The sequence below is a fragment of the Homalodisca vitripennis genome, unplaced genomic scaffold (genome assembly GCF_021130785.1).
Source record: "Homalodisca vitripennis isolate AUS2020 unplaced genomic scaffold, UT_GWSS_2.1 ScUCBcl_8679;HRSCAF=16883, whole genome shotgun sequence".
Taxonomy (NCBI): domain Eukaryota; kingdom Metazoa; phylum Arthropoda; class Insecta; order Hemiptera; family Cicadellidae; genus Homalodisca; species Homalodisca vitripennis.
Genome location: NW_025784837.1, coordinates 7,090 through 33,939, shown reverse-complemented (window position 1 = coordinate 33,939; position 26,850 = coordinate 7,090). Strand labels below are relative to the sequence as shown.

General features: G+C 33.0%; 1 protein-coding gene across 1 annotated transcript; it reads right to left on the bottom strand.

Moving 5' to 3' along the window:
- Positions 1–1,277: 1,277 nt before the first annotated feature.
- On the bottom strand, positions 1,278–25,244 carry LOC124374489 (guanine nucleotide-binding protein subunit beta-5-like). The gene is given in 9 exon segments (XM_046832697.1): positions 1,278–1,579; positions 3,721–3,817; positions 5,508–5,648; positions 8,593–8,736; positions 10,923–11,049; positions 13,653–13,771; positions 19,008–19,112; positions 19,114–19,145; positions 24,920–25,244. Coding segments are annotated over 9 exon segments (1,152 nt in total). The 5' UTR covers positions 25,032–25,244; the 3' UTR covers positions 1,278–1,304.
- Positions 25,245–26,850: the final 1,606 nt, after the last annotated feature.

The window sequence follows — 26,850 nt, the reverse complement described above, 5'->3', positions numbered from 1 at the left end:
TTCTACGTATTCTTAGGTATAACATAGAACCACACAGTCAATACAATGACAATAGACCTCACAAGATTAAGGAATAGAAAAAAACGACCACAATCATTAAAGTAGACATTGCCTTCAGATTTTATTATTTTAAAAGAAAAATATGCTGTTGATACCTTCATTTTAAATAATTCTGCTTAACGAATTGATAAAGTATAAAAGGGTTTAAAAGATAGAGAAAGATAGATAGGCTACATAACTTGACTTACACTATGACTAGTAGATATACTTAATGTATAAAATTAACACACAATTTACAAAACTTAATGGACATGGAGTTTAACCTCGATAAATTCCTAAAAACTTAACAATCTCGAAAACTATTTTTTTTAATTAGGGATAAGTTCAACAACTAATCTATTATAATTTATCTAATTAATAAAATTAGCCTATTCTAACACTGTTTTGGAGTTTGGCTTTGGAACAAACACAAACAAATTACTTGGTATACACTAATGTACGAGTATTTTGGTTTTAAATGCATTGCTATCTGAGGTACATTGGTAATAGTAAGTAAAGGTTGAATGCTGGAACTAGCCTCGTGAAATTCGGTTGCTTGGAGAGTGGGTCAACAACATTAGGCCCCACACCTGTAACAAATAAGAGGGATGAATTTTTTCTTGTAATTGAAATATAAATTTCCTGTAATAATAATTTGATTTTTAGTGTTTATACACAGTAAAACATTATTTAATTTATGAGCTGAAAATTCAATATATTTTTATACAGAGGAGGTTTTTTGGTATGTTTGAGCTGGGAGTAGAAAATGAACTCTGAAATATAACCGTCTAGGTTTTTTAGTTTACACAATGTTAAAACATTGATAAAAAATTCTTGAAATGTTTCTACAACAATGTTGAAACAAGGTTTCTTCAATGTTTCAACCTTGCTGTGTGTTAAGAAGTATTTTTCTCTTCTTAATATATAGCGGTATCAAAATAAACACAAAAATAAATGTGTGTAGGGGACATATCATGCTTACTGGGCATTTTGCTAACCACTCACACCCAGTGTGGGATTTATTTTTGTCCTTATTTTAATATATCTATGTTAAGAACAAAAGGAATAATGTTAAATTCTGGTAAAGATATGCCTACCCTATCAAAACTTTTAAAATACAAATTATAGTATAACTGTAGTATCACCCTTACAAAGGTTTTATATATGTTTAGAAGTATCATGTAATACAACAAAAAAACAGATAAATTTAAAAGAAAAACAATTTTCTTGAAGCGTTTCCTCAATATCATTTCCTTCTTTAATTTCTATTTCATCATTAGATCTATATGATGAGCAAAGCAGGATGAAGAATTCAATCTTTGTTTCCACTTTACACCGGAGAAGCACAAGTCTCTGAATGTAATCCTACTCACCCTGAGAGTATAATCCCAGGAGCCAGTGGAGAGAGCAGTGCCATCCGGAGACACCTGGAGACATGACACCCTGTTCTCATGGCCATACAGGAGGTTGACCCGTACGCACTTCAGTGTATCCCAGACGTTCACCGTGTAGTCATTGTAACCGGCAAACAGCAGCCGTCCTGTGCAGTTAAACAGTCATTGCAACCTTTGAGCAATAAATAGAAACACATCGAGATCGCAGCCAGGAAAACATTTGGGGAAGGGGTCCGGACAACTGCTATCTTCCCCCATAGTAGACAGAGAGTAAGGCACCATTTTGTTCCTTTAAACGCTCTTTACCCGTTTCTCTGTTGAGAACGATCTTTCAGCAGTACATGTCAGTAATACTGAATTATTTGAAATAATAATAATAGATTAATAAAAAGTAATTGAAATAATGTTGGTGATACCAATTTGGTGATACCCATTCGCACAATACAAGATGCAAGAATTTATCAAAAATAAAATTCAATAGATTAAGTAAAACTTTAAAGAGTCATCAGGTACTTTCCCTGAAGGTATATAACCATCTGTCACATTTAATCCCAAAGTTTGACAAAACACTTTTCTTAAAGAAATATTATTTATGGCTTTTGGAGAACCCATTCTACTCTGTAGAGGAATTTTTCTCCAATAAGTCTATTTTGTTTTAATAAGATTATGTTATGTTTTCAATGCAGATCCATCGATGTAACTACAGTGGTACCATTGTTATTTACTTTATAGTTCTTTGCATTGCCAAATAATGTAAATCTATATATATAAAAATGAAACTGTTCGTGTGTAACAGCATCACTCACAAACGGCTGGACGGATTCGCCTAATTTTTTTTTTTAATTTGTTCGTCTTGATCTGTAGAAGGTTATAGGATACTTTTTATCCCTTTCCCGATTCAGGATTCCGCCCCACTGGTTACAGAAATACCCGTAAGAAATGCATTGCAGCAAACATATGTTATTAAGTGAAAGAGTCTTTTCAAATTTTTAATCAGCTGTTCTTTGTAAACATATATAATGCGACAAAAAATTGTTGTTATTTTTTGACAGTAAACTAAGTAAACATAAATATTTTTGACGTTTCTATGTAAACAAACATTTTTTGACATTTACAACGTGTCACAAATGTCAAATTTTTGATAAACGTGATTTGATATCTTTTTTACAATTTCCAAGAACAGTGTTATTTTCCATCAGTAAAAGGTTTAAAAAAATAGGCAAGTATTTTTGTTTTCTCATGTAAATATTCTTTGAAGAATGTTTTTCTCAACATTTTTTTTTACAGAATTCCTTTGAGCAGTTTTTTGACGAATTTTATTGGAAAATAACATAATGCCGCCAAGAAAAAAAAGTGCTTTAAGCCGTCACAGCGCACGTGCGATAGCAACAAAACGAATTCGTAATAATCAAAGCAACGATTTTGTCGGGAACATCTGCCGGGGAAGATGTCTTCATCCTCGCATCCCCTTAATTCCATCCGACTTGCCATTTGAATTTAAGAGACTTCAGTTCCCCGTTCGACTTGCGTTCGCAATGACGATTAATAAGGCACAAGGACAATCACTTAACGTCGCAGGAATCCATCTGGAACCCTCATGTTTCTCGCACGGTCAATTATACGTCGCTTGCTCAAGAGTCGGAAACCCGAAGAACCTTTATATTTATGCTCCAAATAATACAACTAATAACGTTGTTTACCAAAACGCATTAAAATAAACAAAAAAACTTTTATAATAGATTTTATGATATGCTACGATGTATTAGTAGAGCAATAAATTAATTGGAAAAACGTATAATAAAATTAGTATTTCTTTTCGATGCTTGATTGATGTAGCCCTCTCTACTGCCACGCGAGCGGAGAGCCGCGGGTTTAGGCTAGTTATTATTAAATTACATTAAGTGCATTAATGCTGATACTGTTGATGTAACTGTGTTGAAACTTTTAACTTTTAACTATTTATGTTGGACTTGGCTACCAGAATATGCTGTATTTATGACTTTATCAATGATCATGAGATTTATACGACAATAAAGTGATTTTTGATTTTTTTTTTTTTTTTTAATTGCAAATTTTGGGGAGTCCTGACCCCTTGGACCCCCTTGTTGGCTATGTCCTTGAAATACACTGCACATGTTAGCATTATTATTAGCATTATCTGACTTGGGACATTGAAAAAGGAGGAGGATAGGGTAACAAACATATTTCCTGTTTTAAACAAGCAAAAAGAAGTAAAAACAAATAAAATGGTATTTATTAATATATAATCTGTATAATTTCCACTTACCACTAACTGAAAAATCTACTGAATTTGCTCCAAAAATTATGCTCTCTTTACTGTAAACTGCAACTTCCTTGTCTGCTCTCAGGTCGAAGAGGCGACACTGTAATGCAAAAAAATACAGAATTAACTTCATCAATGTATAATAGTATCATTTATTACAAAAACATTATTGGTACATAAATGTTTATTTGAAATTAAACAATAATTATCTTATCATTACAAATTTAAATTCAAACTTTACACTCTTTAATTTATCACTGTTTAAAATAATTTTGAAGATTGATAGAAAACTGTTTAAGTCAGGCAAGATTGTTTTTCTTTCTTTTTTTGTAATAAAGTTCTCTTTAAATTTTTATTATTAATAAATTACAACCTTATACATTAGTCCCTCTATAGTCTGGTCCTGTGCCAGTCCAATCCCTCCAGTAATCTGGCCACTAGATAAAGGCAGTGTGAGAATGACTGCATTGTCATCATTAAAGTCCATGTGTGAGAGAGAGGGGAATATCTGTTATTGTAACCGTCAATTCAAGTCGGCGATCCCAAGTGGGCTGAGGAAAATGGAGAAGCAGCACATCTTAGTTTTACAAAGACTTTATGACAATGTTTTGAGAAATGCTTTATAACTAAGAAGCAACAACTACAAACAGTTTTTTGTCAGATATACAAGTCTCACAAAACTAACTATTCTTAAGAATTTGACACTGAAGTGGGGCCTAATATTTATTTTTTAGTTTTCCATTTCAATATTATCAAACAATCTTTTTAATGTACAGTACTGCTGATGAGCTCAATACAAATGTACGATAATTCAAATACATACTGTACTTCAACTGCTGCATTGTACTTTTTTATGTTAAGACTATGTACATCTTTATAGTAAGAATTGACTTTTTCAGTAACAATACATTCCATTATGTAATTTAAACTTGTTTTTCAATTGATCTCTGGCTTTTTAACTAATCCGACACATGTCTGGTCTGAATTGTGTCCGATTAGTGAGGGACTACTGTACTGTAATCAGTATTTTTTTTAAGTTATCATTTTGAACACAGATGATACGATGTTTTGCTTTAATTAGCTCAGATTCTCTGTACTATTTTCATGTCAATATTGATTTTATTGACAAAGTTCTCTGCTAGAAGGAGCACGCTGTATTATTCAGATGTTTTGAAAGCAAAAGCTCACTGATTTTCATCATCGTTGTCTGTTTTTGTCAATCAGCCATTTACTTCAGCAGACTACAAAAAAATAATTACAGAGTCTAGTTAAGTATTTGCTAAAACATGTAAACATGTATTTTCTGAGAACATACAAAATATTTTATTATCAGTTTACTCTAGTATATAATAACTATATAACTAAGTTATATAATAAGCTAGTACAACTTAGTTTATTAAGATAAGATTTATATTTTTTGGAATAGAAGGATTTAAAACATATATTTTAATTGAAGATTTTATAAAATTAAAAGCCTTCCTTTTTAAAAGGAAAAAAGACAATTTTTACTAAAGAAGCTTTATAAGCAATAATCTTTTTATAATTAGGAAAACGGGCAGTATTTTATAAAGCGTATTTTCGAGAGACACTAAAAATGTTAACTTTTATCTCAATTGGTTCAATCTCTTAATTAAATAATAAATACAAAATACAACCAATTAAAAATGCAAGAATTATAACTTTTTAGAAACTATCATAGGAACACTCCATTAGTTTTCGATTTAATGCAAATTGAAATTGTTGTAACGATTTCTTCCTGTTCTCTATTTTCCCAACTGTAGAATACTCACTGTGGAATCGTCAGAGCCGGTGGCCACAGCGTCGCCGCTAGGGTGGAACTTGACACTGTTAATGTCGGAGAGATGGCCCTCAAATGACTGGACACATTGACCAGTCCTCATGTCCCAGATCAGGACCATCTTGTCACAGCTCTGCAACCACAGAAATTGGGGGCATTTCAGTACCAATACAAACCGAGCTCAAATTTAAACACTACAAGTCTTAAATGCTAGTCAGCGCTGATTGAAATTGACTTATTTTGAATTTTAATTACTCAAATGAATAATCACTATCAATTTTTACTATAGTCTTCGCAAACTGATGTACTTAAGGTAATAAGATCATTAAAACCCTCTAACAGTGAAGATGTGTTTGGTTTTAGTAACAAAGTTATCAAACTTATTGCTGATGCTATTGTTAAGCCATTAACATTTTTGATCAATCTTTCATTTCACTGTTCTAAATTTCCAGATTGCTTAAAAAAGTCTAGGAGTGTACCTCTTTTTAAGAAAGGTAATAAATCATGTATTGACAACTATAGAACAATATGTATTGTATCTGTGTTTTCAAAAATAATGGAGTCATGCGTTAAGAACCAACTGTTAGAATTCTTTGATCTATATAACATTTTAAGTAATAGCCAATTTGGCTTTCGTCCTGGTCGATCTACAACTAAAGCTCTAAATGAAGTTGTAACTAATATCATAAATAGCTTTGAGAACTGTGAATATGTTAATATGACTCTTGTGGATCTCAGTAAGGCCTTTGATAGTATATCACATGAAACTCTACTGAGTAAAACTGAAATACTATGGTATTGATGATAAACCGTTGCACTTCCTTAAAACTTATCTTTGTGGCAGATTACACAAAGTCTCAGTGGCCGGTTCAGAATCCTCATTTCAGGAGGTCCTTGCTGGGGTTCCACAGGGGTCAGTTTTGGGCCCACTCTTGTTTTTATTATGTATATAAATGATCTGCCAACCAATATTCCATGTAAGACTATTCTATATGCAGATGACACTTCTTTTTTAGTTACTGGCAAAGTTTTCCAAGAAGTGGAAGCACAAAGTGACCGAGTGATGGAAATTGCAAACTCGTGGTTTGATGTCAACCATCTTAAAGTCAATGGGGATAAAACTGAAACAATTTGTTTCACACTAAAAAAGTTGCACATAGCAGAGAGCTGTATTAAGCCAGTGAAATTACTTGGAGTAACATTAGATAAAAAACTATCATGGGAAGCTCAAACTAACTCAGTAATTTCTAAACTATCTAAGGCTTGTTTTCTGTTACGTAAATTACAAAACTGTGTTGGTAGAAATATGTTGCTCTCTTCTTATTTCAGTGACTTTCACTCACACTTACTTTATGCCTCAATGCTATGGGGTAACAGTAGGGGTGCCAGTCAAGTTTTTGCGTGGCAAAGAAAGGCAGTAAGAATTTTAGCCAAGTTGGGTTATCAAGATGATTGTAAACAATGCTTTATTGACTACAATATAATGACTGTTCCTGGCATTTTCATATTTCAAAATGTAATATATGTAAAGGAGAATTTTGAAGACTTTATCTGCTTTAATGAAATTCATGATTATGACACTAGGGGAGCTCGGGATATTGTTGCACCTTCCTCTAGACTTAGGAAAACATTAGTTAGCCATAAATATTTACAAATTAAATGTTTTAACAAATTACCTCAAACGTTTAGAAGCTTAGAACTTCAACCATTTGCAGCTAAACTGTCGAACTGGCTTATAAGTAAGGCATTTTATTCCCTTGAAGAATTTTTTGCTACGAATTGTTACCTTCCTTAGGCCTAGAATGGAGTTGTTGATTAGTTGTAATTTAATTTATTGTTTCAACTATTTATTTTGTCATGTATTTACTAATACTACAGTTACATTTTTTTTAAATTGACAAATACACTGTACGAATTAGTTCAATATATTATATCAGTTAATGACATTCAAATAAACTAAGTAGCCTTATAACATTTTTATTTATTATATTAGTTATATTGACGTTGTCTATAGCAATTGTAATATTGACAAATGACAATAAAGATATTCTGATTCTGATTCTGAACTGTTTCTGCTATTTTCAAACCGGCCTCCCACTTAGTACTGCACCCAGATATAAATTTAATGTCTCAATAAATCGCACCTGTTGTCAATCAACATGGTGGACTTCAGTAATTGGCTGAGTGGTAGTGTAAGGGGCTCACTTGAGGGGCTTGAAAATTTTCATTCCTGTCTATGTCTGTCTGTCCATAGGGTATCTCAGACCTAGCAACCTGCATGACTTCAAATTGTGTATGAAGATCGTGTTCAATGATGCTGCAAGTCACTCTATTAGATTTGACTGAGTATTAGCAAACATATTTACATTGGTCTTGCAAGCAAACATGATGGTAGTACTAAAAATCATAGAATTACCAAATTTATAAACAATTACAATCATATGACGCGTGTTTGATATTTAGTGGATTAGTTGGTTATGACTGTTTGACATTCTATCTGGTCCTTCAATAATTCGTCGTATCAGTTTATTTGTAAATAGACCAGAGAGAGTTCAATTATGGTTCATGTGCCTTCATTAAATTTCACCAAGCATTAGTAAAGCCTATATATAACTCAGCACGATATCTCGAAAATGATTTGACCTATAAACTTGAAATGTTGTATATTTTTACTTAGCTTTTACTTCATTTCAAAACCCATTACAATAAATTACTAAAACTCTTCTTGTCTGACGGTCTGCCTTTGTATCTGTTTTTCCACTGGATATCCCCACAACAAAATGAGCTATGGACTTTTTTGGAAATTTTGCATGTTACCTCATTTCTACAAAGGCAATGTAATGTTTGATAACGGGCACATCCCTCTATGGGATTTAGCTGAGCCCATATATAGCCTAACCGTCCAGGGGATGTCTTGAGAACAATTTTATCTGTAGAAAAACATTCATTCAAAATTCATTCCGAGTAGAAAAACAAAAATGCTTTGTCCATCACTGAAACATCTTATTCAAAAATAACTCTTGCTCTCTGAAATATTTTTTCACTGTATGCTACTTCACTTATGTAGTAACACTGACCCCAGAGACAAAAGTGTTGCCAGTCTCCGATGGAGCAAGATCGATCGCCATCACATCACTAGCATGACCATGGAATGTCTGGAGGAGCTGACCTGACTCCACATCCCACAGTGCACAAGTAGAGTCACCACTACCTGTCAGTATCTGAGAACATTACCAATAACTTTCATTAGCTTGTGAGAACACAATAGCATGACCATGGAATGTCTGGAGGAGCTGACTTGACTCCACATCCCACAGTGCACAAGTAGAGTCACCACTACCTGTCAGGATCTGAGAACATTACCAATAACTTTCATTAGCTTGTGAGAGCACAATAGGATGACCATGGAATGTCTGGAGGAGCTGACCTGACTCCACATCCCACAGTGCACAAGTAGAGTCACCACTACCTGTCAGGATCTGAGAACATTACCAATAACTTGCATTAGCTTGTGAGAACACAATAGCATGACCATGGAATGTCTGGAGGAGCTGACCTGACTCCACATCCCACAGTGCACAAGTAGAGTCACCACTACCTGTCAGGATCTGAGAACATTACCAATAACTTGCATTAGCTTGTGAGAACACAATAGCATGACCATGGAATGTCTGGAGGAGCTGACTTGACTCCACATCCCACAGTGCACAAGTAGAGTCACCACTACCTGTCAGGATCTGAGAACATTACCAATAACTTTCATTAGCTTGTGATAGCACAATAGCATGACCATGGAATGTCTGGAGGAGCTGACCTGACTCCACATCCCACAGTGCACAAGTAGAGTCACCACTACCTGTCAGGATCTGAGAACATTACCAATAACTTTCATTAGCTTGTGAGAGCAGCAAAAGACTCACAAAAGTAATAAAAGCTGGCATTGTTTGTTCTACACAAGCAAAACACAATTTAAAACCTTCAGTTATTTTTAGAAGAGATAACACATACCCACACAATCAATTTCAATTTAATGACCATGTAATATATCCCTAACTTAGTTACTTATATTTATACTGACTTTTGAGGACCATATTTCTTCAGAACCTTGACAGAACTCTGGCAAATACAAGGTAAAATCCTATTGATATTATAAATGCAAAAGTTTGTGAAGAACAACATTTGGATGATTGAACATTTGTATGTTTGGGTGTTTAGTTGTTTGATTCTCAATCACATGAAATCTAATCAACAGATTTAAACAAAATTTGACATGTACATTGCTTAGATATGAGAATAATATATAGCCATATTTTAATTTCAAATACTGCTTATTATGAAATACTTAATCCAAAATTTTGAATTTGCATAAACAAAATACCATCCGTCATAGTGAGTTGCAAATAGTAGACATATGTACTATCTAAAATGTACTAAAGATGGTACCAGTGAAAAATTCAAACTATTTAGTTTACTACGGATACTCGAAATTAGTTTCCTTTGGCATTGCGGGATGGCATATTTACAGTTGCTCAGCTACCAAAAACGGATGGAGGGGACACTAATATGACTCAATACACCATTTTCTCTGTGACTACGCTTTGAAGAAACAAACAAGCATACTGAACTCATGACCATTGTAAATGGAATCACAAAGGAATGCACCAGACATTGTAATTTTTTATATGGCAGAAAACCCATAGTAGGTCCATTTTTCACTAAAGAGACATAAGATACTGATTAAATATATTGTATAACTCCTAAACTGAACCGAGAAAATAGTATGATATAGCGAACAGAGATTGGAAAGCATATAATTCATTAAAACTGGAAATGATCCTACACGAAAAAAACCTGAAAAAGAGCCAGTCACAATTTTACATATCTTCTGATCCTCTTACCCATAAAACTGAAATATATCTAACTGATACAATCTCACTTCAATTTTAAAATCATCATAGAGCTCCATATTATATTATTAATCTTTCACTAAAAAGACTGCGGATTTTATTATTCCTCCAATCTGACCTTAAATATTTCAAGTGTTACTTAAATCATTGGAGCTTTTCTACCAAATATCATGGAATTTTGCAGAGAAAAAACATGATTTATTTCCGTGGTGCTTATAAAAATGATTTCATTCTTTGATATCAGGACCACAAAACATAAGTCAATGAACTTAAGTCCAATAATTTATTATAAAATGGATCAGGATATTGTATTTATGTAATGACCATCACTTATCACACAAGTGAAGAGTATTTAGTATGCTATGGAGTATGCATATGACGCCCTGCTTGTTAAGCAGCAAATTGTGTTTGAAGCCGCGGGTAACTGCTAGTGTACTATATTGGAATTATCTTATAGTGTTCAAGTATAAAATAAAGTACATTAATAATAAAACACCTACCTGCTGATCTGAGTTAGGAAATGTGCAACAAGACATATAACTGGTGTGCGTTCCAACAGTCTTCTTCTTTGCAGCTACATCTTCTTCCAGAGTCAAAGAGTACACAGTTACTTTGTTGTCTAAGCCACTACAAAATGGAAATTGCATCATATATGGTACTCACTAAAAAAGTTTTAATTTAAAAGTATATTTTTAATTTTTTTATCATGTTTGTTGGTTTTAATTTTTATTTGGAATATAAGATCTTTAAATTTCAATTACTCAAAAATGTTGATAATTCTACGTAAACAATATTTTTTACCCAAATTGTTTGCATTCATAGAAAAAAATAGTTGCTTTTTCAAAACATTCTTAAGCAATGTAACTTAATGTATAGTGTAACTTTCATAGATTTACTAATCTAACACATTTCATTGAACACTTATAAACATTGATAGGATCTCTATTCGCAATCATGTTTTGTAAACTATAAGTCTCCATGAATAATAGTGGTTTCATCACCATAACATAAACTCATGAACAAAATTGAACACTTCAGTCACTAACAGATCTAGTAACTGAACTTCAAACTGCCTTGGATAGTTTAGTTTTGACACTGTCAAAGAGCCCAATTGATTAATCACACTGCCACAGACACTTGTCCAGGAAGTTATTCAAACATTGGAGTTCTAATTGGTCTGCTCTATAATCATCTCTGCTTTTAGTGCCGGAACATTGGTCACCTCTGCCCTACATCAACTTCAATTGTAATTGGTGGTACAAGGCAACCTTCAAGATATAGATACAGGGAAGAAACATCAATCTCAACTTGATCAAGAATCTGAATCTGAAACTTTCTGAAAGCATCATACGTCTCCTCTTAGATCTCTCCTTTTAATCAAGACATTATTCTGATGGATTTCTTTTGAAATCTAAAAACTTGCCAAATTAGACCTTGATAAAGTCTCATTTCTTAGGTCTGATGACATGCATGAGCAAATACACCATCTTGAAACAATCTCAAGAAAAGACTTAGCCAGTTTCCATTAGGTATAATACTGAAATAAATGTGATTTAGTATAAGAGAGTACCTTTTGCCCTGGTGGCATGTTGAACCATATTGTATTGTTATCAAAGGGTTTTTCTTGAAAAACTTATGTAATTAGTTTTTGTATAGTATATATTTTAAGATTTGCGTCAGAGAAAAACTGAATGCCAGGACTCAGTTCAATAAAAGTGTCTATTTGACACACAATCTCTGAATTTGCTTTAATGCAATAAGTAATTAATGTCATTAGCATACTGAACTATCTTTCCTTTCTGATTTTTTATTTTCTTTGATTTTCAATGAATAAGTCAAATTTTACATGTATTACAGTACTTAACAATAAGCATTAAAGTTTCAAGATATTTTGCTTAGACCATAAACAATACTTTTTACACAACCAAAAATATATCCCTGTTGAACTCCATACAAAGGAACTCTGGCAATGTCAAAACATTGGCCTCTGTCATTAAGATAGGATATTAGTCAAGTAGCAAACCATATATCACACATATTTCAACTTTACAACAGAAAATTAGCATATTAAACATAATTAATTCTAGACAGGAACATCAAATGTACGTTCATTATCTTCCTTGACAGTGTCAAGGTTTATAATGGATGGTATCTATTCGTTGACATATTTTTGCTGATTTGACAAATTCAAACTGGTTTGAAGATTTATAATCAAACTAATTATTAATGTTTGTGTGTTTAAAATGTTTTATTTTTTTCAAAGGCTTTATTTGAAAGTAATAACATTGAAATCAGGTGATAGTAACGTGTTAGTTAAGGATCATATTTTTTTTTTTTAATTGGCATCATTGGACGATTTTCAAGTGATCTGTTATCATTTATTTCTTAAAAGATGCCTATAATGAGATTTAATAGCTGGGTATACCAGCGATTAGATTTTAGTCCCATATGAGCCGTGTTTAACTCCAAACACTTGTACAGCCTTATTCTTAATCATCAAATTATGGGAGATATTTATTTTAAAGATACGTTAATTTAAAAGTATCTAAACACATTTTTATTAGTTACTTATTTTTTACCTCAAACTTTTTTATTTTATTCTTTAGTTACTAAAAACATACACACATAATAACAAAAAACTTGAAAGTGTTTGAATGCGTATTTATTACACCTTTAAAATGAGACATTTTACTTAACCTATGACCAAAAGGCTGTCTAAAAATAACTACATAAGGAGTGGGGTTAGTTCTTTTTCTATGTTTATTTAGACATTCTGGCCGTTTAAAAATTTCTTTCACAAGCAAAGTTGCATGTCTTATTCAAATATATGATGCTAAAGAGTAACTAAAAACACAAATATAATCAAATAGCCTTCCTGCACATGTATTTAATAGTTTTAGTCACTGAAAATTGTATATAATATAATGTCATTCTAAATATATGTCACATTTAGAATGGCAGACTTTTCCAAAGACTGTGTAATTTGGCCTATGTTTACTTGGTTGATTAACACAGAGTAATAATTAAGAAATAGGAAACTATTATTTTTTAAATAATTAGTTAAAATCATATTAACTTATTACAAATTATTTTTTATTCTAATCATCAATGCTGTTTTTATCTTGATGATAATTAGTTGCAATAAATATGTCTTAAATAGTAAGTAGTAACAAATTTTACCATGCTTAGCTAATATACGACTGAAAGTTTACGAATGAAACTGAACTTACCCACAAGCCACCATGCCTCCAGTAGGAGCATAAGCGCAAGCCATCACCCAAGTTGTGGGCATGGTGACAGCATGCTCTTTGTTAGTGGTAAAAGCGTCCCAAATAATCATCTTACCATCCTAAACAAGCAATTCCACCACCTTTACCAAGCTACATTACAGCTTATATCTAGCACAACTTACGTTAAAAAGTCTTACAACAGCTATCTAGTTTAAGTGTTTCATTAACCCTTCGAAGTCCATGCACGCTATATACCATCGGATCCTTTAATCATTCTTCAAAAGATATATTTGTTAACAATTGTAGTAAATATATTATTTTCTTGTTGCCAGTTACAGATATGGAACTGTTGACAAAGACAAAAAGTAATACAACCGAAAAGTTTGTAAATAGTAAAAAGGTGTTGATCGATAAAGTTCAGCTATTTTGTAAATGGTGGCATATTTGAAAATTGTATAATTAGAGTATTTATTTGATTCGAAGAACAATCGTATTTGCATATTGGTGAGTTTAATTATTTGTTTTTTAATAGGCTTAAAAATTATGTCTGTAGATAACTTATTCTAAAAATTTTGATTTAGGAAGCTTAAAAAACCTACTTTATTAACATATTTGTTATTCGTCTACCAAAGCTTAAAAAATTGGCATATCTATATAACTTTAAAAACAAACCTTAAATATAAGTTTACACCCAGGTAATAACTGTTTATTACTAATAATTATCAAGACTGTTTATTAGGACAAAGGTAACTGCCACTGCAGATCTGAGGCTTCGCTATAACATGGGGCGAAAGTTTAAAACTTGTTATATTTATAACAGATTAAACTTAGTTCCATTTAGAGACTGGTCTCAAATACAAAAATGTTTCATTTGAGAAACTTACATATCAGTGTCTCAAAGTTAAATATAAATACATAACCCTTTTGAGTTCCACAACATCAGCATACCAGACACGGTAAAAGTCGTGTAAATTGCCAGCAATGATCACAGCTCGATGATCTGTATTTACACAATATTTAATATAGTACACAGTTGAAATATCAGAGTGTATAGCTGCATTCTATACGTATTGAATAACGCCAGTTTTTTTTTTTTCTTCCTCGTAGGTATTGGGTATATAATTAACTTCAAAGTTGTTACAGCCTGTCAGCCAATAAATTTGTCAGTAGCACTGTTTATTTTGTTCTCTAATTGTGTTTTGATGTGAAAATAAATCATAATACAGTGTAAAATTTACATCTATTAGTGTAATAATATGAACATTTATATTTGGCTGTTTTCATAGAAATAAGCTTTTGTTGCCAAGGGCTTAAGAGTTTGATGATCTATTTTTGTCGTTAGTTTATTGCAAAAATATATGTTTTATATAATATACATGAATTTTACTTCTAATTTCATGGAATTTCACATGGTATAGCTAAAGTAAGTCAAAAAAATTAATACATAAGGACAATTTTGAATACAACTTAAAAGTTTATAAACAAGTTTCCAAAAATACCATAGTAACGCATTTTTACCAAACTAAAATTTACAATACTGCATTGACCTTTTTAGCGCCAAGAGCCTGTATATAGGCTCAACCTGTTAATTCATAAAACGCCAAGAGCCTATATATAGGCTTGGACAAGTTCTGACGTCAAGCGCCAAGAGCCTTTATTTAAACTCTCATCACTTTCATGCAGTACACAACCATTTATTAAACAATATCAATAAAATTAGTACTGATTTATGCATTTTATGTAAAATTTACTATAGCAATTAGAAGCAAATATTCGTGTATGACCTAAAGTACAACATTACATGCTCTATAAACCCGTTACCATTACAACAATTAGCTTCAAAGATCCACTAAAAGCTTCCTACAAATCCACTACGATACAGATTGTAGACAAATGGTCTGAATACACTTTGGTTAAAACTAGTCAGAATTTCACTAATTTTCTTTATTGTCATCATGGCTATAAAACTAAATAGTGTGCAAATTAAATGGTGTGCAGATTTGTATCGTTTCTTTCTTGTTAAATAAAACTAGTCTACTGACAATGAAAGAGTGCATTTGGTAGCAACCAACAGAATGAACAGATCCACACAGCGTTGCTACATCACAACAATAAAAAATTGTTCACACTTTTTTAAAATAAAAATTAAAAATAATATGAAACATTATCAAATGAACTTGCATATCAATGTACTGCCCCCAGTAAACATTTCCATATCAAACTATAATCATAATGGAAGATTCACTGCCTTGTCATAAATAATAAATTGCACATAATAAAGCTATTTGGAGCGGTTTCAAAAGTTACTTACTCAAAAAAGTAATGAGCTGAGGACTGTGCCATTGCCTCCTTAAAAATCTAATTTAATGAAGTTTTAATGTATCTAGACATGTAAATAGCTGCAGAGATGGAGTCTTGTACCATTTCATAATACAAGTCAAAGTAGGTCTGAAAAGTTGGTTGAAATGTAAATACAGTAGAGTCCCGCCAATCCGAACTAATTGGGACCGAACCTTGTTCGGATTGACGGGAAATTCGGACTAGGCGGATTTTTGTTAAATAGTACCATTTATCAACTTTCAAGTGCAATTTACGTGGTTTTAAAACAATTAAATGCATACAATAATCAAATGCAATAAACAATAGTAAGTACTTATTAAACGTAATAATAATATTACAGCTTCCTGTCTTTGTACGGTAAACATCGCGTGGTCGAAACTGAGTGCCATTGTTTTGTGCGTAATGAATCTAGTAGAAGCAACCTGTCTGTGGTGGGCGGGGCGAGTTGGTCGGTGACCTTGAAACAGTGTGGCGCGCAAAAAACTATTGGACTGCCACTACCTCACCCCTATCCCCTCCACCACCCACCCCGGTGACGAGTGGCGAGACGACAGTTTAGTGCAATCTTCCATACGCGCAGCACGTGCTCTTACTGTGTATTCTGTAGTTTGTGGTTTGCAGTTTTGTTTGTTCTTTGCTCTGCTCTGTGCGTATATCCGATATCATTATGGCTAGTAAACGTAAACACAACTCGTGTACGTTAAAAGAAAAACACGAAGTTCTCAAAAGGACTAGACAATGGTGAAAGTGCTACTCAACTTTCAATTGAATTTGGTGTCGGTAAAGCGACGATCAGTGACTGGAAAAAGAAGCGGGCAAAAATCGAACAATTTTGCTCTGTTACAAGTGAAAACACTCTAGAAAAACGTCAAAACTACTACTGTGTCATTCGTATGGACAAACTCGATGAAGCACTTTACTTGTGGTTTTCTCAAGAGAGACAAAAAGGCATTCCCATTACCGGCCCTCTTATTAAAGAAAAGGCGCTTCTAATAAACATCCTTATGGGAGGCGATCCGTCATTTTCGGCTAGTTGCGGTTTTTTTAGATCGGTGGAAAAAAAGGCACGGTATCAGGCAACTGACTGTAACTGGTGAAAAGATATCTGCAGGACAGCAACGCAGCCGCAGAGTATCTTCAGGAGTTCAAAGAAATTACATCCTCCTACTCACGCCCAGCAAGTGTACAACGCTGATGAAACGGGGCTAAATTTCAAAGCGTTGCCAACAAAGAGCCTAGCTTCAAGAGAAGAAAAGTCCGCTCCAGGATTTAAAATGGATAAGCAACGACTAACCGTATTTAGCATGCAGCAACGCTTCCGCCACCAATAAGATACCTTTGATGGTTATCGGTAAATCCCAAAAAACCTCGATGTTTTAAAAACATGAATATGAACGCTCTGCCGGTTTACTATAAATCCAAAAGAAAGCTTGGATGGATCGTGCTTTGTTTCAAGAATGGTTTGAGAAACAATTTGTGCCCAACGTGAGAGCCTACAATGAAGAAAATGGACTGCCTGATTAGAGCGTTGTTACTCATAGATAACGCTCCGTCCCATCCGGATGACTTAGAGCTGGTTATTGGTGATATAAAAGCCATTTTTTCTAACCACCGAACGTTACTTCGATCATACAACCAATGGACCAAGGAGTTTTCTACAAGCGTTGAAGCAAATTATCGGAAAAAAGCTGCTCCGAAGCCTGCTTGAGGAAAAATGAAGACCTCACAATTCTCCAAAGCTTAAGAAAATCGCGATCAAAGATGTAATTTTTCTGGGTGGCAGAGGCTTGGGAGAACACAAGCGTAGGAGCTCTGCAGAAATCTTGGAAAAAATCTTTGGCCTGATCTGCAGTTTGTTGAAGAGCTTGTTTCCACCGGTAAATGAATGCGAACTTCTTCCTCTTGTAAAAAAAATACCGGGATGCGAAAATGTAGAGAAAGGAGTGTGTTGATGAGTGGGACGGCTGTAGATGACAAAGGCTTCGAGGAGTACACAGACGAAGACATCGTGGCACAGGTGCAAGGAGTCCCAGCTGATGACTCATGTAGCAGTGAGGATGAGGGAGACGCCCAAACTACCGATATTGTTCCACACAGCGCAGCTGCAAGTGCCTTTGACCTCGCTCTACGCTACGTCGAGCAACATGCCGCTGCTACTCCAATGACGTAATGTTCATTCGGCGTTGGCGAAACATTGCATCGTCCAGTTGTTTTAGTGTGTTGCGTCAAAAGAAGATCACTGACTTTAGGTCTTAAGAAAGTGTTGGGTTTTGCAGTGTTTTGTTTTACGTTTTTATCCCTTATTGTGTCCAAGTTAAAGTACAAATTATTTGCTAAGCCTTGCGTAGGGGTTTGTACATTATAAATACAGTACAGTACAGTACTATGTTTCATTTATTAACAGTATAAATTCCGTACAATGTATGTATCATCTAACGTTTCAAATGTAATATCAGTTTCTATATGTCAGTAAGTAAATGCTTTGAGAAATAAAACTTACGTTTTACTATAATAACTGGTTTTAATTTATTTTCCTGCCTTTTTTAGCAATTTTATATTTTCTCCTAGCCGTGTTCGGATTAGGCGGATTTTCGGATTGGCGGGGTTCGGATCTGCGGGACTCTATCTGTATTGAAAAATTGAGCTTGTAAGTACAGTGAAGAACAAGTCTGATGTCACATACCTGTAGTTGCCTATCTAACCAAACAAACTCTTTCACTCAACTACACTGTTTCATAATTCATTGTTTGGTGTATCACTGCAAATTTTAACATTCCTTAGTTTTACAGCATCATATAAATTTAATATACGGTCATTGATATTTTAATGACTAAAATCTACTGTGACATTGCCATATTTATGAAAAATATTATTGTTATACATTAACTAACCCATTTACAATCCCATTCATTTGAAATATCATGTACGTAACTGTATAGAACCAACTGTAAACCGTAGAACATTACAGTAAAGATGTGAAAAAAACAGGCAGACCAGTGTTGTGGAACTATTTACCTGAGAAGATGAGACAATATGCCGCTTGTCAGGCGACCAATCTGAACACAAGACTTTAGCCTGGTGACCCTTGAGCACCCTACGAGGTTTGATGTTGAGATAGTTTGATCACATCAAGCCTCTCGGCAACTGTGCTCACTGAAAATAGAATCAGAATGTCAGATACAAAGGAGCAGTCTTTACACACACACATTGGAATTAACATATAAAATCTCATGTGTTAAAAATTTAGTATCCAAAAATTCTTTAAAATATTAATTTCTCAATTATGAATGAGAACTCCTACTTATTAAATACCTCATAACTTTACCTCCCATTGTATTAGGGTTCCCCAAGTTTTAATCCGTTATCGCATACTTGGACAGTTAATGAAAACACAACAGTGATCAAAGAGTCGCGTTTGTCAATTGGCACAATGCACAAAGCCAAAAACACATAAGAGACAATATGTTGACTGGTTTGAGGAAGTAGGGGGTAGGGGAGTAAAAGCAAGTGTAATTGTTTTCATGAAGCGATGTGCTTCTGAACTACTACAATCCATGGAGCTTTTGAGGAAATGTATTACAATAGAATTGGAAGGGTGTGACATTCACTACTTGGAGTTTATATCTATCTATCTATTACAAGAAGCATTGTTTATTAAATATTCAAAATATACAGGTCCGAAATATACAAATAAAATAGTAAAAATTTATTCTGTCTAAGTTACAAACCAAAATAGTTCATAATACAGAGATATTTGTGAAATTAATAATTACAAACAGTTAAAGGACATTAAATTATAATCTTATCAGGGTATTTGTTAAATCAGTGACCGTTATTTGAAAACTCAACAGTATGGTAGATTGTCACTATATAATTTTAAAATCTGTTACTCTTGTGATTTAACACACTTTTATCTCATAATATTGATGCCGATTGTATTTCACTTTGTAATTTACAACACCACCAATGATTACTGTAATGGGGGGCCAATTACAAATGTAAAACTAAGGTGGCAACCGATTTTAGGTTTGGAAAATATTTTTTTATATTAAATTCATAGTCCTTTAAGATAACTTCCCTGAATAAAGAAAAAGAAGAAAAGACTTTGTTGTCATTCCACGTGAAAATTATAGGCATATAAAGTACAACATTTAGACGGTAATATGTTTAAGTCAATATAAAAATGGCTAAGGATAAAAATGTTAAATATTTTACAGTAGGTAGCCTACATGACATAGCTTCAGTAGTAACATGTGCTTTTTCTTTATAAATAATTGTAATGAAAAGTATTATGAAACAATAGTCATCAGTACATAATGTAAATATTTCACACTTTTATCTTCAGCCGATTTTATTTGGGCCTGATTAAAAATTTCCTATTTTAGATGTGTGTAATTTTACAAGGAGTGGTCAAAAGAATTGTTTTATTCAAAGAAGTTATTTTAAAGAGCTATGAATTTAACATACAAAAACATAATTTTCAAGCCTAAAATCAATTGCTTCACCTAAAACTGCACATTTTTTTCATGTTATGTGCCTATATACAAACTCTCAGTGCCTATGTACTCTGCATCTGTGCCTGATTCAAGGAATCATATTGTCACACAATTTCCCTCTTTATCAAGTCCACCTCTTACCACATTCTGTTACTATTACAGACTGAATATTATTTTATATCATTACCATGCCTATGTACTCTGCATCTGTGCCTGATTCAAGGAATCATAGTGTCACACAATTTCCCTCTTTATCAAGTCCACCTCTTACCACATTCTGTTACTATTACAGACTGAATATTATTTTATATCATTACCATGCCTATGTACTCTGCATCTGTGCCTGATTCAAGGAATCATAGTGTCACACAATTTCCCTTTTTATCAAGTCCACCTCTTACCACATTCTTGTTACTATTACAGACTGAATATTATTTTATATCATTACCATGCCTATGTACTCTGCATCTGTGCCTGATTCAAGGAATCATAGTGTCACACAATTTCCCTTTTTATCAAGTCCACCTCTTACCACATTCTGTTACTATTACAGACTGAATATTATTTTATATCATTACCATGCCTATGTACTCTGCATCTGTGCCTGATTCAAGGAATCATAGTGTCACACAATTTCCCTCTTAATCAAGTCCACCTCTTACCACATTCTGTTACTATTACAGACTGAATATTATTTTATATCATTACCATGCCTATGTACTCTGCATCTGTGCCTGATTCAAGGAATCATAGTGTCACACAATTTCCCTCTTTATCAAGTCCACCTCTTACCACATTCTGTTACTATTACAGACTGAATATTATTTTATATCATTACCATGCCTATGTACTCTGCATCTGTGCCTGATTCAAGGAATCATAGTGTCACACAATTTCCCTCTTTATCAAGTCCACCTCTTACCACATTCTGTTACTATTACAGACTGAATATTATTTTTATAGCATTACCAAGACTAGAAGAAATAAGGAAAGAGGTAGTAACAGGAAGGATAAGAAGGGTGCTAATAGTAACATTACACACCTACATGTGGTAGAGTTGGGTAAGACCAAATAACTCCTAAGGATGCCATCTTATTAGTTTCCTCCTGTTCGTCTTTGTACGAGTACAAGTTTATTGTCACTCTTTTGTGTTTAGATTAGTATCTGTGGCTGCACTTAGTCATTATATAATTCTCGTTGCCAACATTATGACTTAAAATCATTTACACCCCTAGCCCAGTTCCGTCATTTATTTATGAACAGTTTCTTAACCTGACTTTCAGGTCTCAACTGAGGTGGTGTTCCATACATAAGCGGAAATAATAACTCAACATAGGATACAAATATAAGATGAGAAAAATTATAGCATGGTCACTAGTATCCACAACAATATGCAATTTTAATGAAACTAACTCCCATGTGGGTTAGATAGGCAGACTAGCTTAACAATAGAGCACTTGAAGTACTGATGGTAAGTTTAGTCGATCGAATAAGTATAATTATGCCATCCCTAGAAATTTGATTTCCTCCAACAACTCATCATTTTGAGACAACCAGATCTCTTGCAGAATGATTGTGCATGACAGAAAGACACAATTACTAGCCATATCACCATACTTTTCAAATTCAAAGTAGAGTGCAGTTTTTAGGGGCAACATCACTTTTAAAGTCTCCCTCATTACTATCAAAGAACTGCTCCTATGTTAATTCTAAGCCCTATTAGATAAAGCTACAGCCACACGTTGCATACAGTAAAGTATTTGTAATTATGGTAATTCTCTGCTATTTTTGGATCAACTTCAATTGGGTTTGTCTTATAACAATTTCGAGTACATCAAGGTCAAAAAATTGAAATGTAACTAGACATCACAAACATGAATTTATGCTGCAGCAAAACAATGCTTAAGATATTTAAAGTTCACTTGCCACTTCTCACTGCAGAGGCTGCATAGCCACGTGATCTGCTCTGTACAATCCATTATTTTGAGTTCGAGTCACCTTGACGACCCAATTGCTGGACAATCTGGGAAATTTTAAAAACTGCCAAATCTTTCAATCACTCTAACGTCTTAAACAATCAATTGACTCCAGGTACATAATACACAAGTAATAACTACAGGTGATCTTTAATGAGCCTATTTGCAGATAGTAAAGATACCTTTCTGCTATGGATTTTGAAACTTTTATTGTTTAATGGGAAATAAATAATTAGTTAATGTTCACAGCATCTAGTTTTGTTTCATTTCCTACATAACAGGATTAGAAAGCTTATTTTAAAGTATAAACGGAGTTAAAGTTGATCCATTGATCGCCCAGAATTTTCGTGATTTTGATTATCATTTTGTAAATATTACATGGTGTAAGCCTAACTGTAAAATAATATGTTGCATACCAAAACCGTAAATTTCTAACTAATTTTTAAGTTTTTGCTATTGCTTAGTAAGAAAATTCTAGTTACTTTTCTGTTAAAACAGGTAGGAAAACAATATCGCATAAGCAAAAATTATTATGACATTATGAATAAACTCAGTCACTCTTAAACTCAGTCACTCTTAATATTTAGCATATATGCATGACAATTGAAACCAGTTCACTAAATTATAAACCTCAATAAGATGCCAAAGACATACCATATTAGAATCGTGAGATGTCAATTGTCCACAATAGAGGACAATAATTTTAGGTAACCTCAATAAATCTGTAGCACTGCTATAATTCATTTTATGTCAGAATACATTTATTAGTCATGTACAGTGAAAAATAAATATCTACATTGTAACTTTAAATATATCCAGCTTTGGGAAAGAAAATTTGTTTTAATACGACTTTCAAAGTTAAGATAAACATTACATCATAAATCATTTCCCCCATTTATTTATTGTTATAGAATTTAGCATTTTGATATCTCACTTTAAAGGTATTACTTGTAAACATGCATTTTAAATGAGATTTTGTTTCTTATAGGCTTTATCATTAATTTTAAGTTAACAAATCAATCCCAGTTTTAAAAACTTATAAAATAGTTTATGAAAAAATTATCCAGATTTTATAAAAAAAAACAAAAATCATTTGAACAAATACGCAAACTATGTTTATAAAATAAGACACCAGGCAAACCATGATCAAAATCAAGGAATAAATATGATTATAGTTTATCTATATTCTTACAGGATTGAAAACCCAACATGAACATTTCAGTACATGTTCATCATGTACAAATTAGACAAAATTTGGACAAAATAAAAAAAATTTTAAAAATATTGAGTCTTTGGAACCCCATCCCAGCCTCCCAAAGGAGATCCTTTTGGACATAGTGACAGCATCAGTACCTGCAGAAATACCATTTTAAATTGGCTAAAGTAATCATAAGTACTACACTACTCAAACAGAGATGAAATAAAACTCAGTTATTTTATGTAATCTGAAACAAATACATTTCTTTTACATATAAAAGTATAGGTTCAATACAGTATGATACGATTTTAAAATCCTAATTCAGCTTAACACTATCACTCAAAATTAATTCAAAGTAAAATCATATTTGGAAATTAATTCAAAGTGAACATTGTGTTTGGTTATTGACTATTAACGGCAAGAACAATAATGTACATGTGTTCCTTGTTTCACAAGGAGTCAAGAACGTTTATCCTAGAAAATAGTAAAAGGTAAGTAAGCTAAATGTTATTGTTTTGTTCGTAACGTTTTATAAATATAGATATTTTTTTATTTAGCCTATACCTAATATATTTATTTTTAAGATTTAAAATCAACAGAACTATATTGTTATTTGAAATACCTATTACATACATACATAGCCTAATTAGGTCAGAAAATTTGATTTCAGTATTTTTAGATGCTCATAAATATTGATGATACGGTTGTGTTGGTGGTTGCTTATTACACTGCAGCCACGCCTACTTGTACCCACACACCCCCAAAGTATTGAAATAATTCTACATTTACTATTACCTTAGACTTCAAATTTTTACTTGTTGTCTATTAAATTATAAAGTAAATTTTGAGTTCGTAATGTTGTCACGACAATAGCCAAATTGAAACACAATATTGTTGTCTGTATCACAGGCCATAAAGCCTCAGTGCTTACTAAGTGGGGTAAATTATAATAGGATATTGAGCATCCTACATCCAGCAAAACTTTACCAATCTAATTCAAAGGATTCACATAGGTCTATTCTGCAAATATATGTTAAATTGTAATTTAAATTTTAAGAAACTTGTGTTAATTGACATTAAAAGGTGGAAAAATTATTTTGTATGTACATAATTATCAATTTATGGACCAAAAACCACAGTTGGCTTCATCAGCACTAGGCCTAAATCAATATCCTGAAACATTTGGTATCTGCATTATAAAAATAGGGTTGCTTCCTCAAAATTGCATGATTCTCTTGACAAAATGAATGAACTTACGTGTAACATCATTTAGTTTTTGACGTTCATCTTCAAGTTTGGTTTTCAAAGAATTGGCTTCCTTTGTTAATGCTTCAATAGATTCAACTTTAACACTTGCATCTTGGGCCATTTTTGTTGGTATACGATTATAATAAATTTAGAATAGAAAACAATTAGTTCAAATCCTGCATCACTCTTACAGCACTTCACTTTCGCCTTCCTAAAACACCATTATAAACAACACTCAATTCAGCGTTTCTGTTTTTGTTTATATCAATAAATTTAGGTTAGGTTTATATATGACAGCAATAAAACATCGATGTGTAGTATCGGTTCAAAAAAGACTCGTTAAAAGTACTAATTTCTCAATCGTATTGGATAACTCTTACGATAAACCATGTATATACTATAACAAATGCAAATGCAAATGTGTTGGGTATTTTCCTTTATATTTTATGAAACTTTTAAGTGAAATGCTATGATAGATGTATATAAAATCAAGTTATTTAATTCAAGATTAATAGGTAATGGTTGTTCCCCTTTTAATCAAACCTCCCTAAACACGTATTATCAAAAGTTGAATTTTAAAGACTAAGAACAACATGTTTTCACCATTAAAGATTAGGTAACGATCAACAGTTACACATTAATAAACGCAAAGAAATAAATTTAAGTAAAACAGTAATTTTACTATTGTGCATAACTATTTTCGATAATCTAAAATTTAACTTATCATGTTAAAAGAACACTGTATCGATCCAATACTGTTTTACATTTTGTATATTATCCTTATTCTTAGAAACGCTTGATTTAATAAAAGCATTTTATTTGTTTCTTTGGAGACAGTACCGGATTAAAACTTCGAGATTATCCAGAACCTAATTCCTGTGACCAATACAGTGACCCTTCGACCAGGCTCTCACGAATCTTTCTACAAGTACGATCCCCAAGTAGTACTGAAACCTTTAATCGCCAGTACTGAGAAACTCATTTGGTCCTAGCTGGCCCATTTATACATCCTATGTATCTTGTGCACTTCATTCAAAAATTCTTACACCTTTTCTTAAAAAGATAAATAATCGCTTTCAGAGCAGCTAGCGTGTTTGACAATACAAACGTGCTTCCATAACTTGCTTACAAGCTTTGACTTAACTTAAACTATCACCAAGGTCTGAAACAGACACACAAATCAAATTAAACGTGAATCGAAAATTAAGTCATTAATAAGATGGTACATTACTTACAACGTAGTCCCATGCTCCTAATCGTATTTTGTTTGGCAACAATTAAAGCAGAACAAATTCAATAAATATAAATGAAAGTCACGACAAGAAATGTCAATAATGATGAACGTTTGAATAAATTTAAATAAATACTGAAAATGCTTATTAACATGTCTTCTACGTTTCACCTGGCGCAAATACAAAATGCTATTGCTTTATAAGCACTTCAGCACTTTTGCAACCCTTTCTACCCCGCTTAACTGAATAATCTCAGACCAATGAATAACCATCCAGGATGTGGATAGGTTGAAAACTATTTTAATAGGATTACTCGTCAAAATGTTCGAATGTTATTATAACACAATTGTATTCTTATTGATGCAAACTAAATATTAAACTAAATTTAGGAATTGGGATAACATTGGCCATTTTGAGAGAGGAGAACAATGTTACAGAGCAAAAAAGATATATTTATCAAGTGTTCAAGCGTTCCCAATAGATGTTTTGAACACTGCTTCAGAAACCACGTTGAAACATGACTCTTTATTGGAAATTCATTTATCACTCTGATCTCCTCATAATATGTGTCTGTAGCGAGAACCATGGAGGCAGCTGGACTCCGTATTGTTCGGGGGAGTGGCTGACGCTGATTGCCAACCGAGGTAAAAAAATGTGTTGAACTCATCAGCGATTCTAGTGCTATCGCTGATTTGTTCACTATCAATG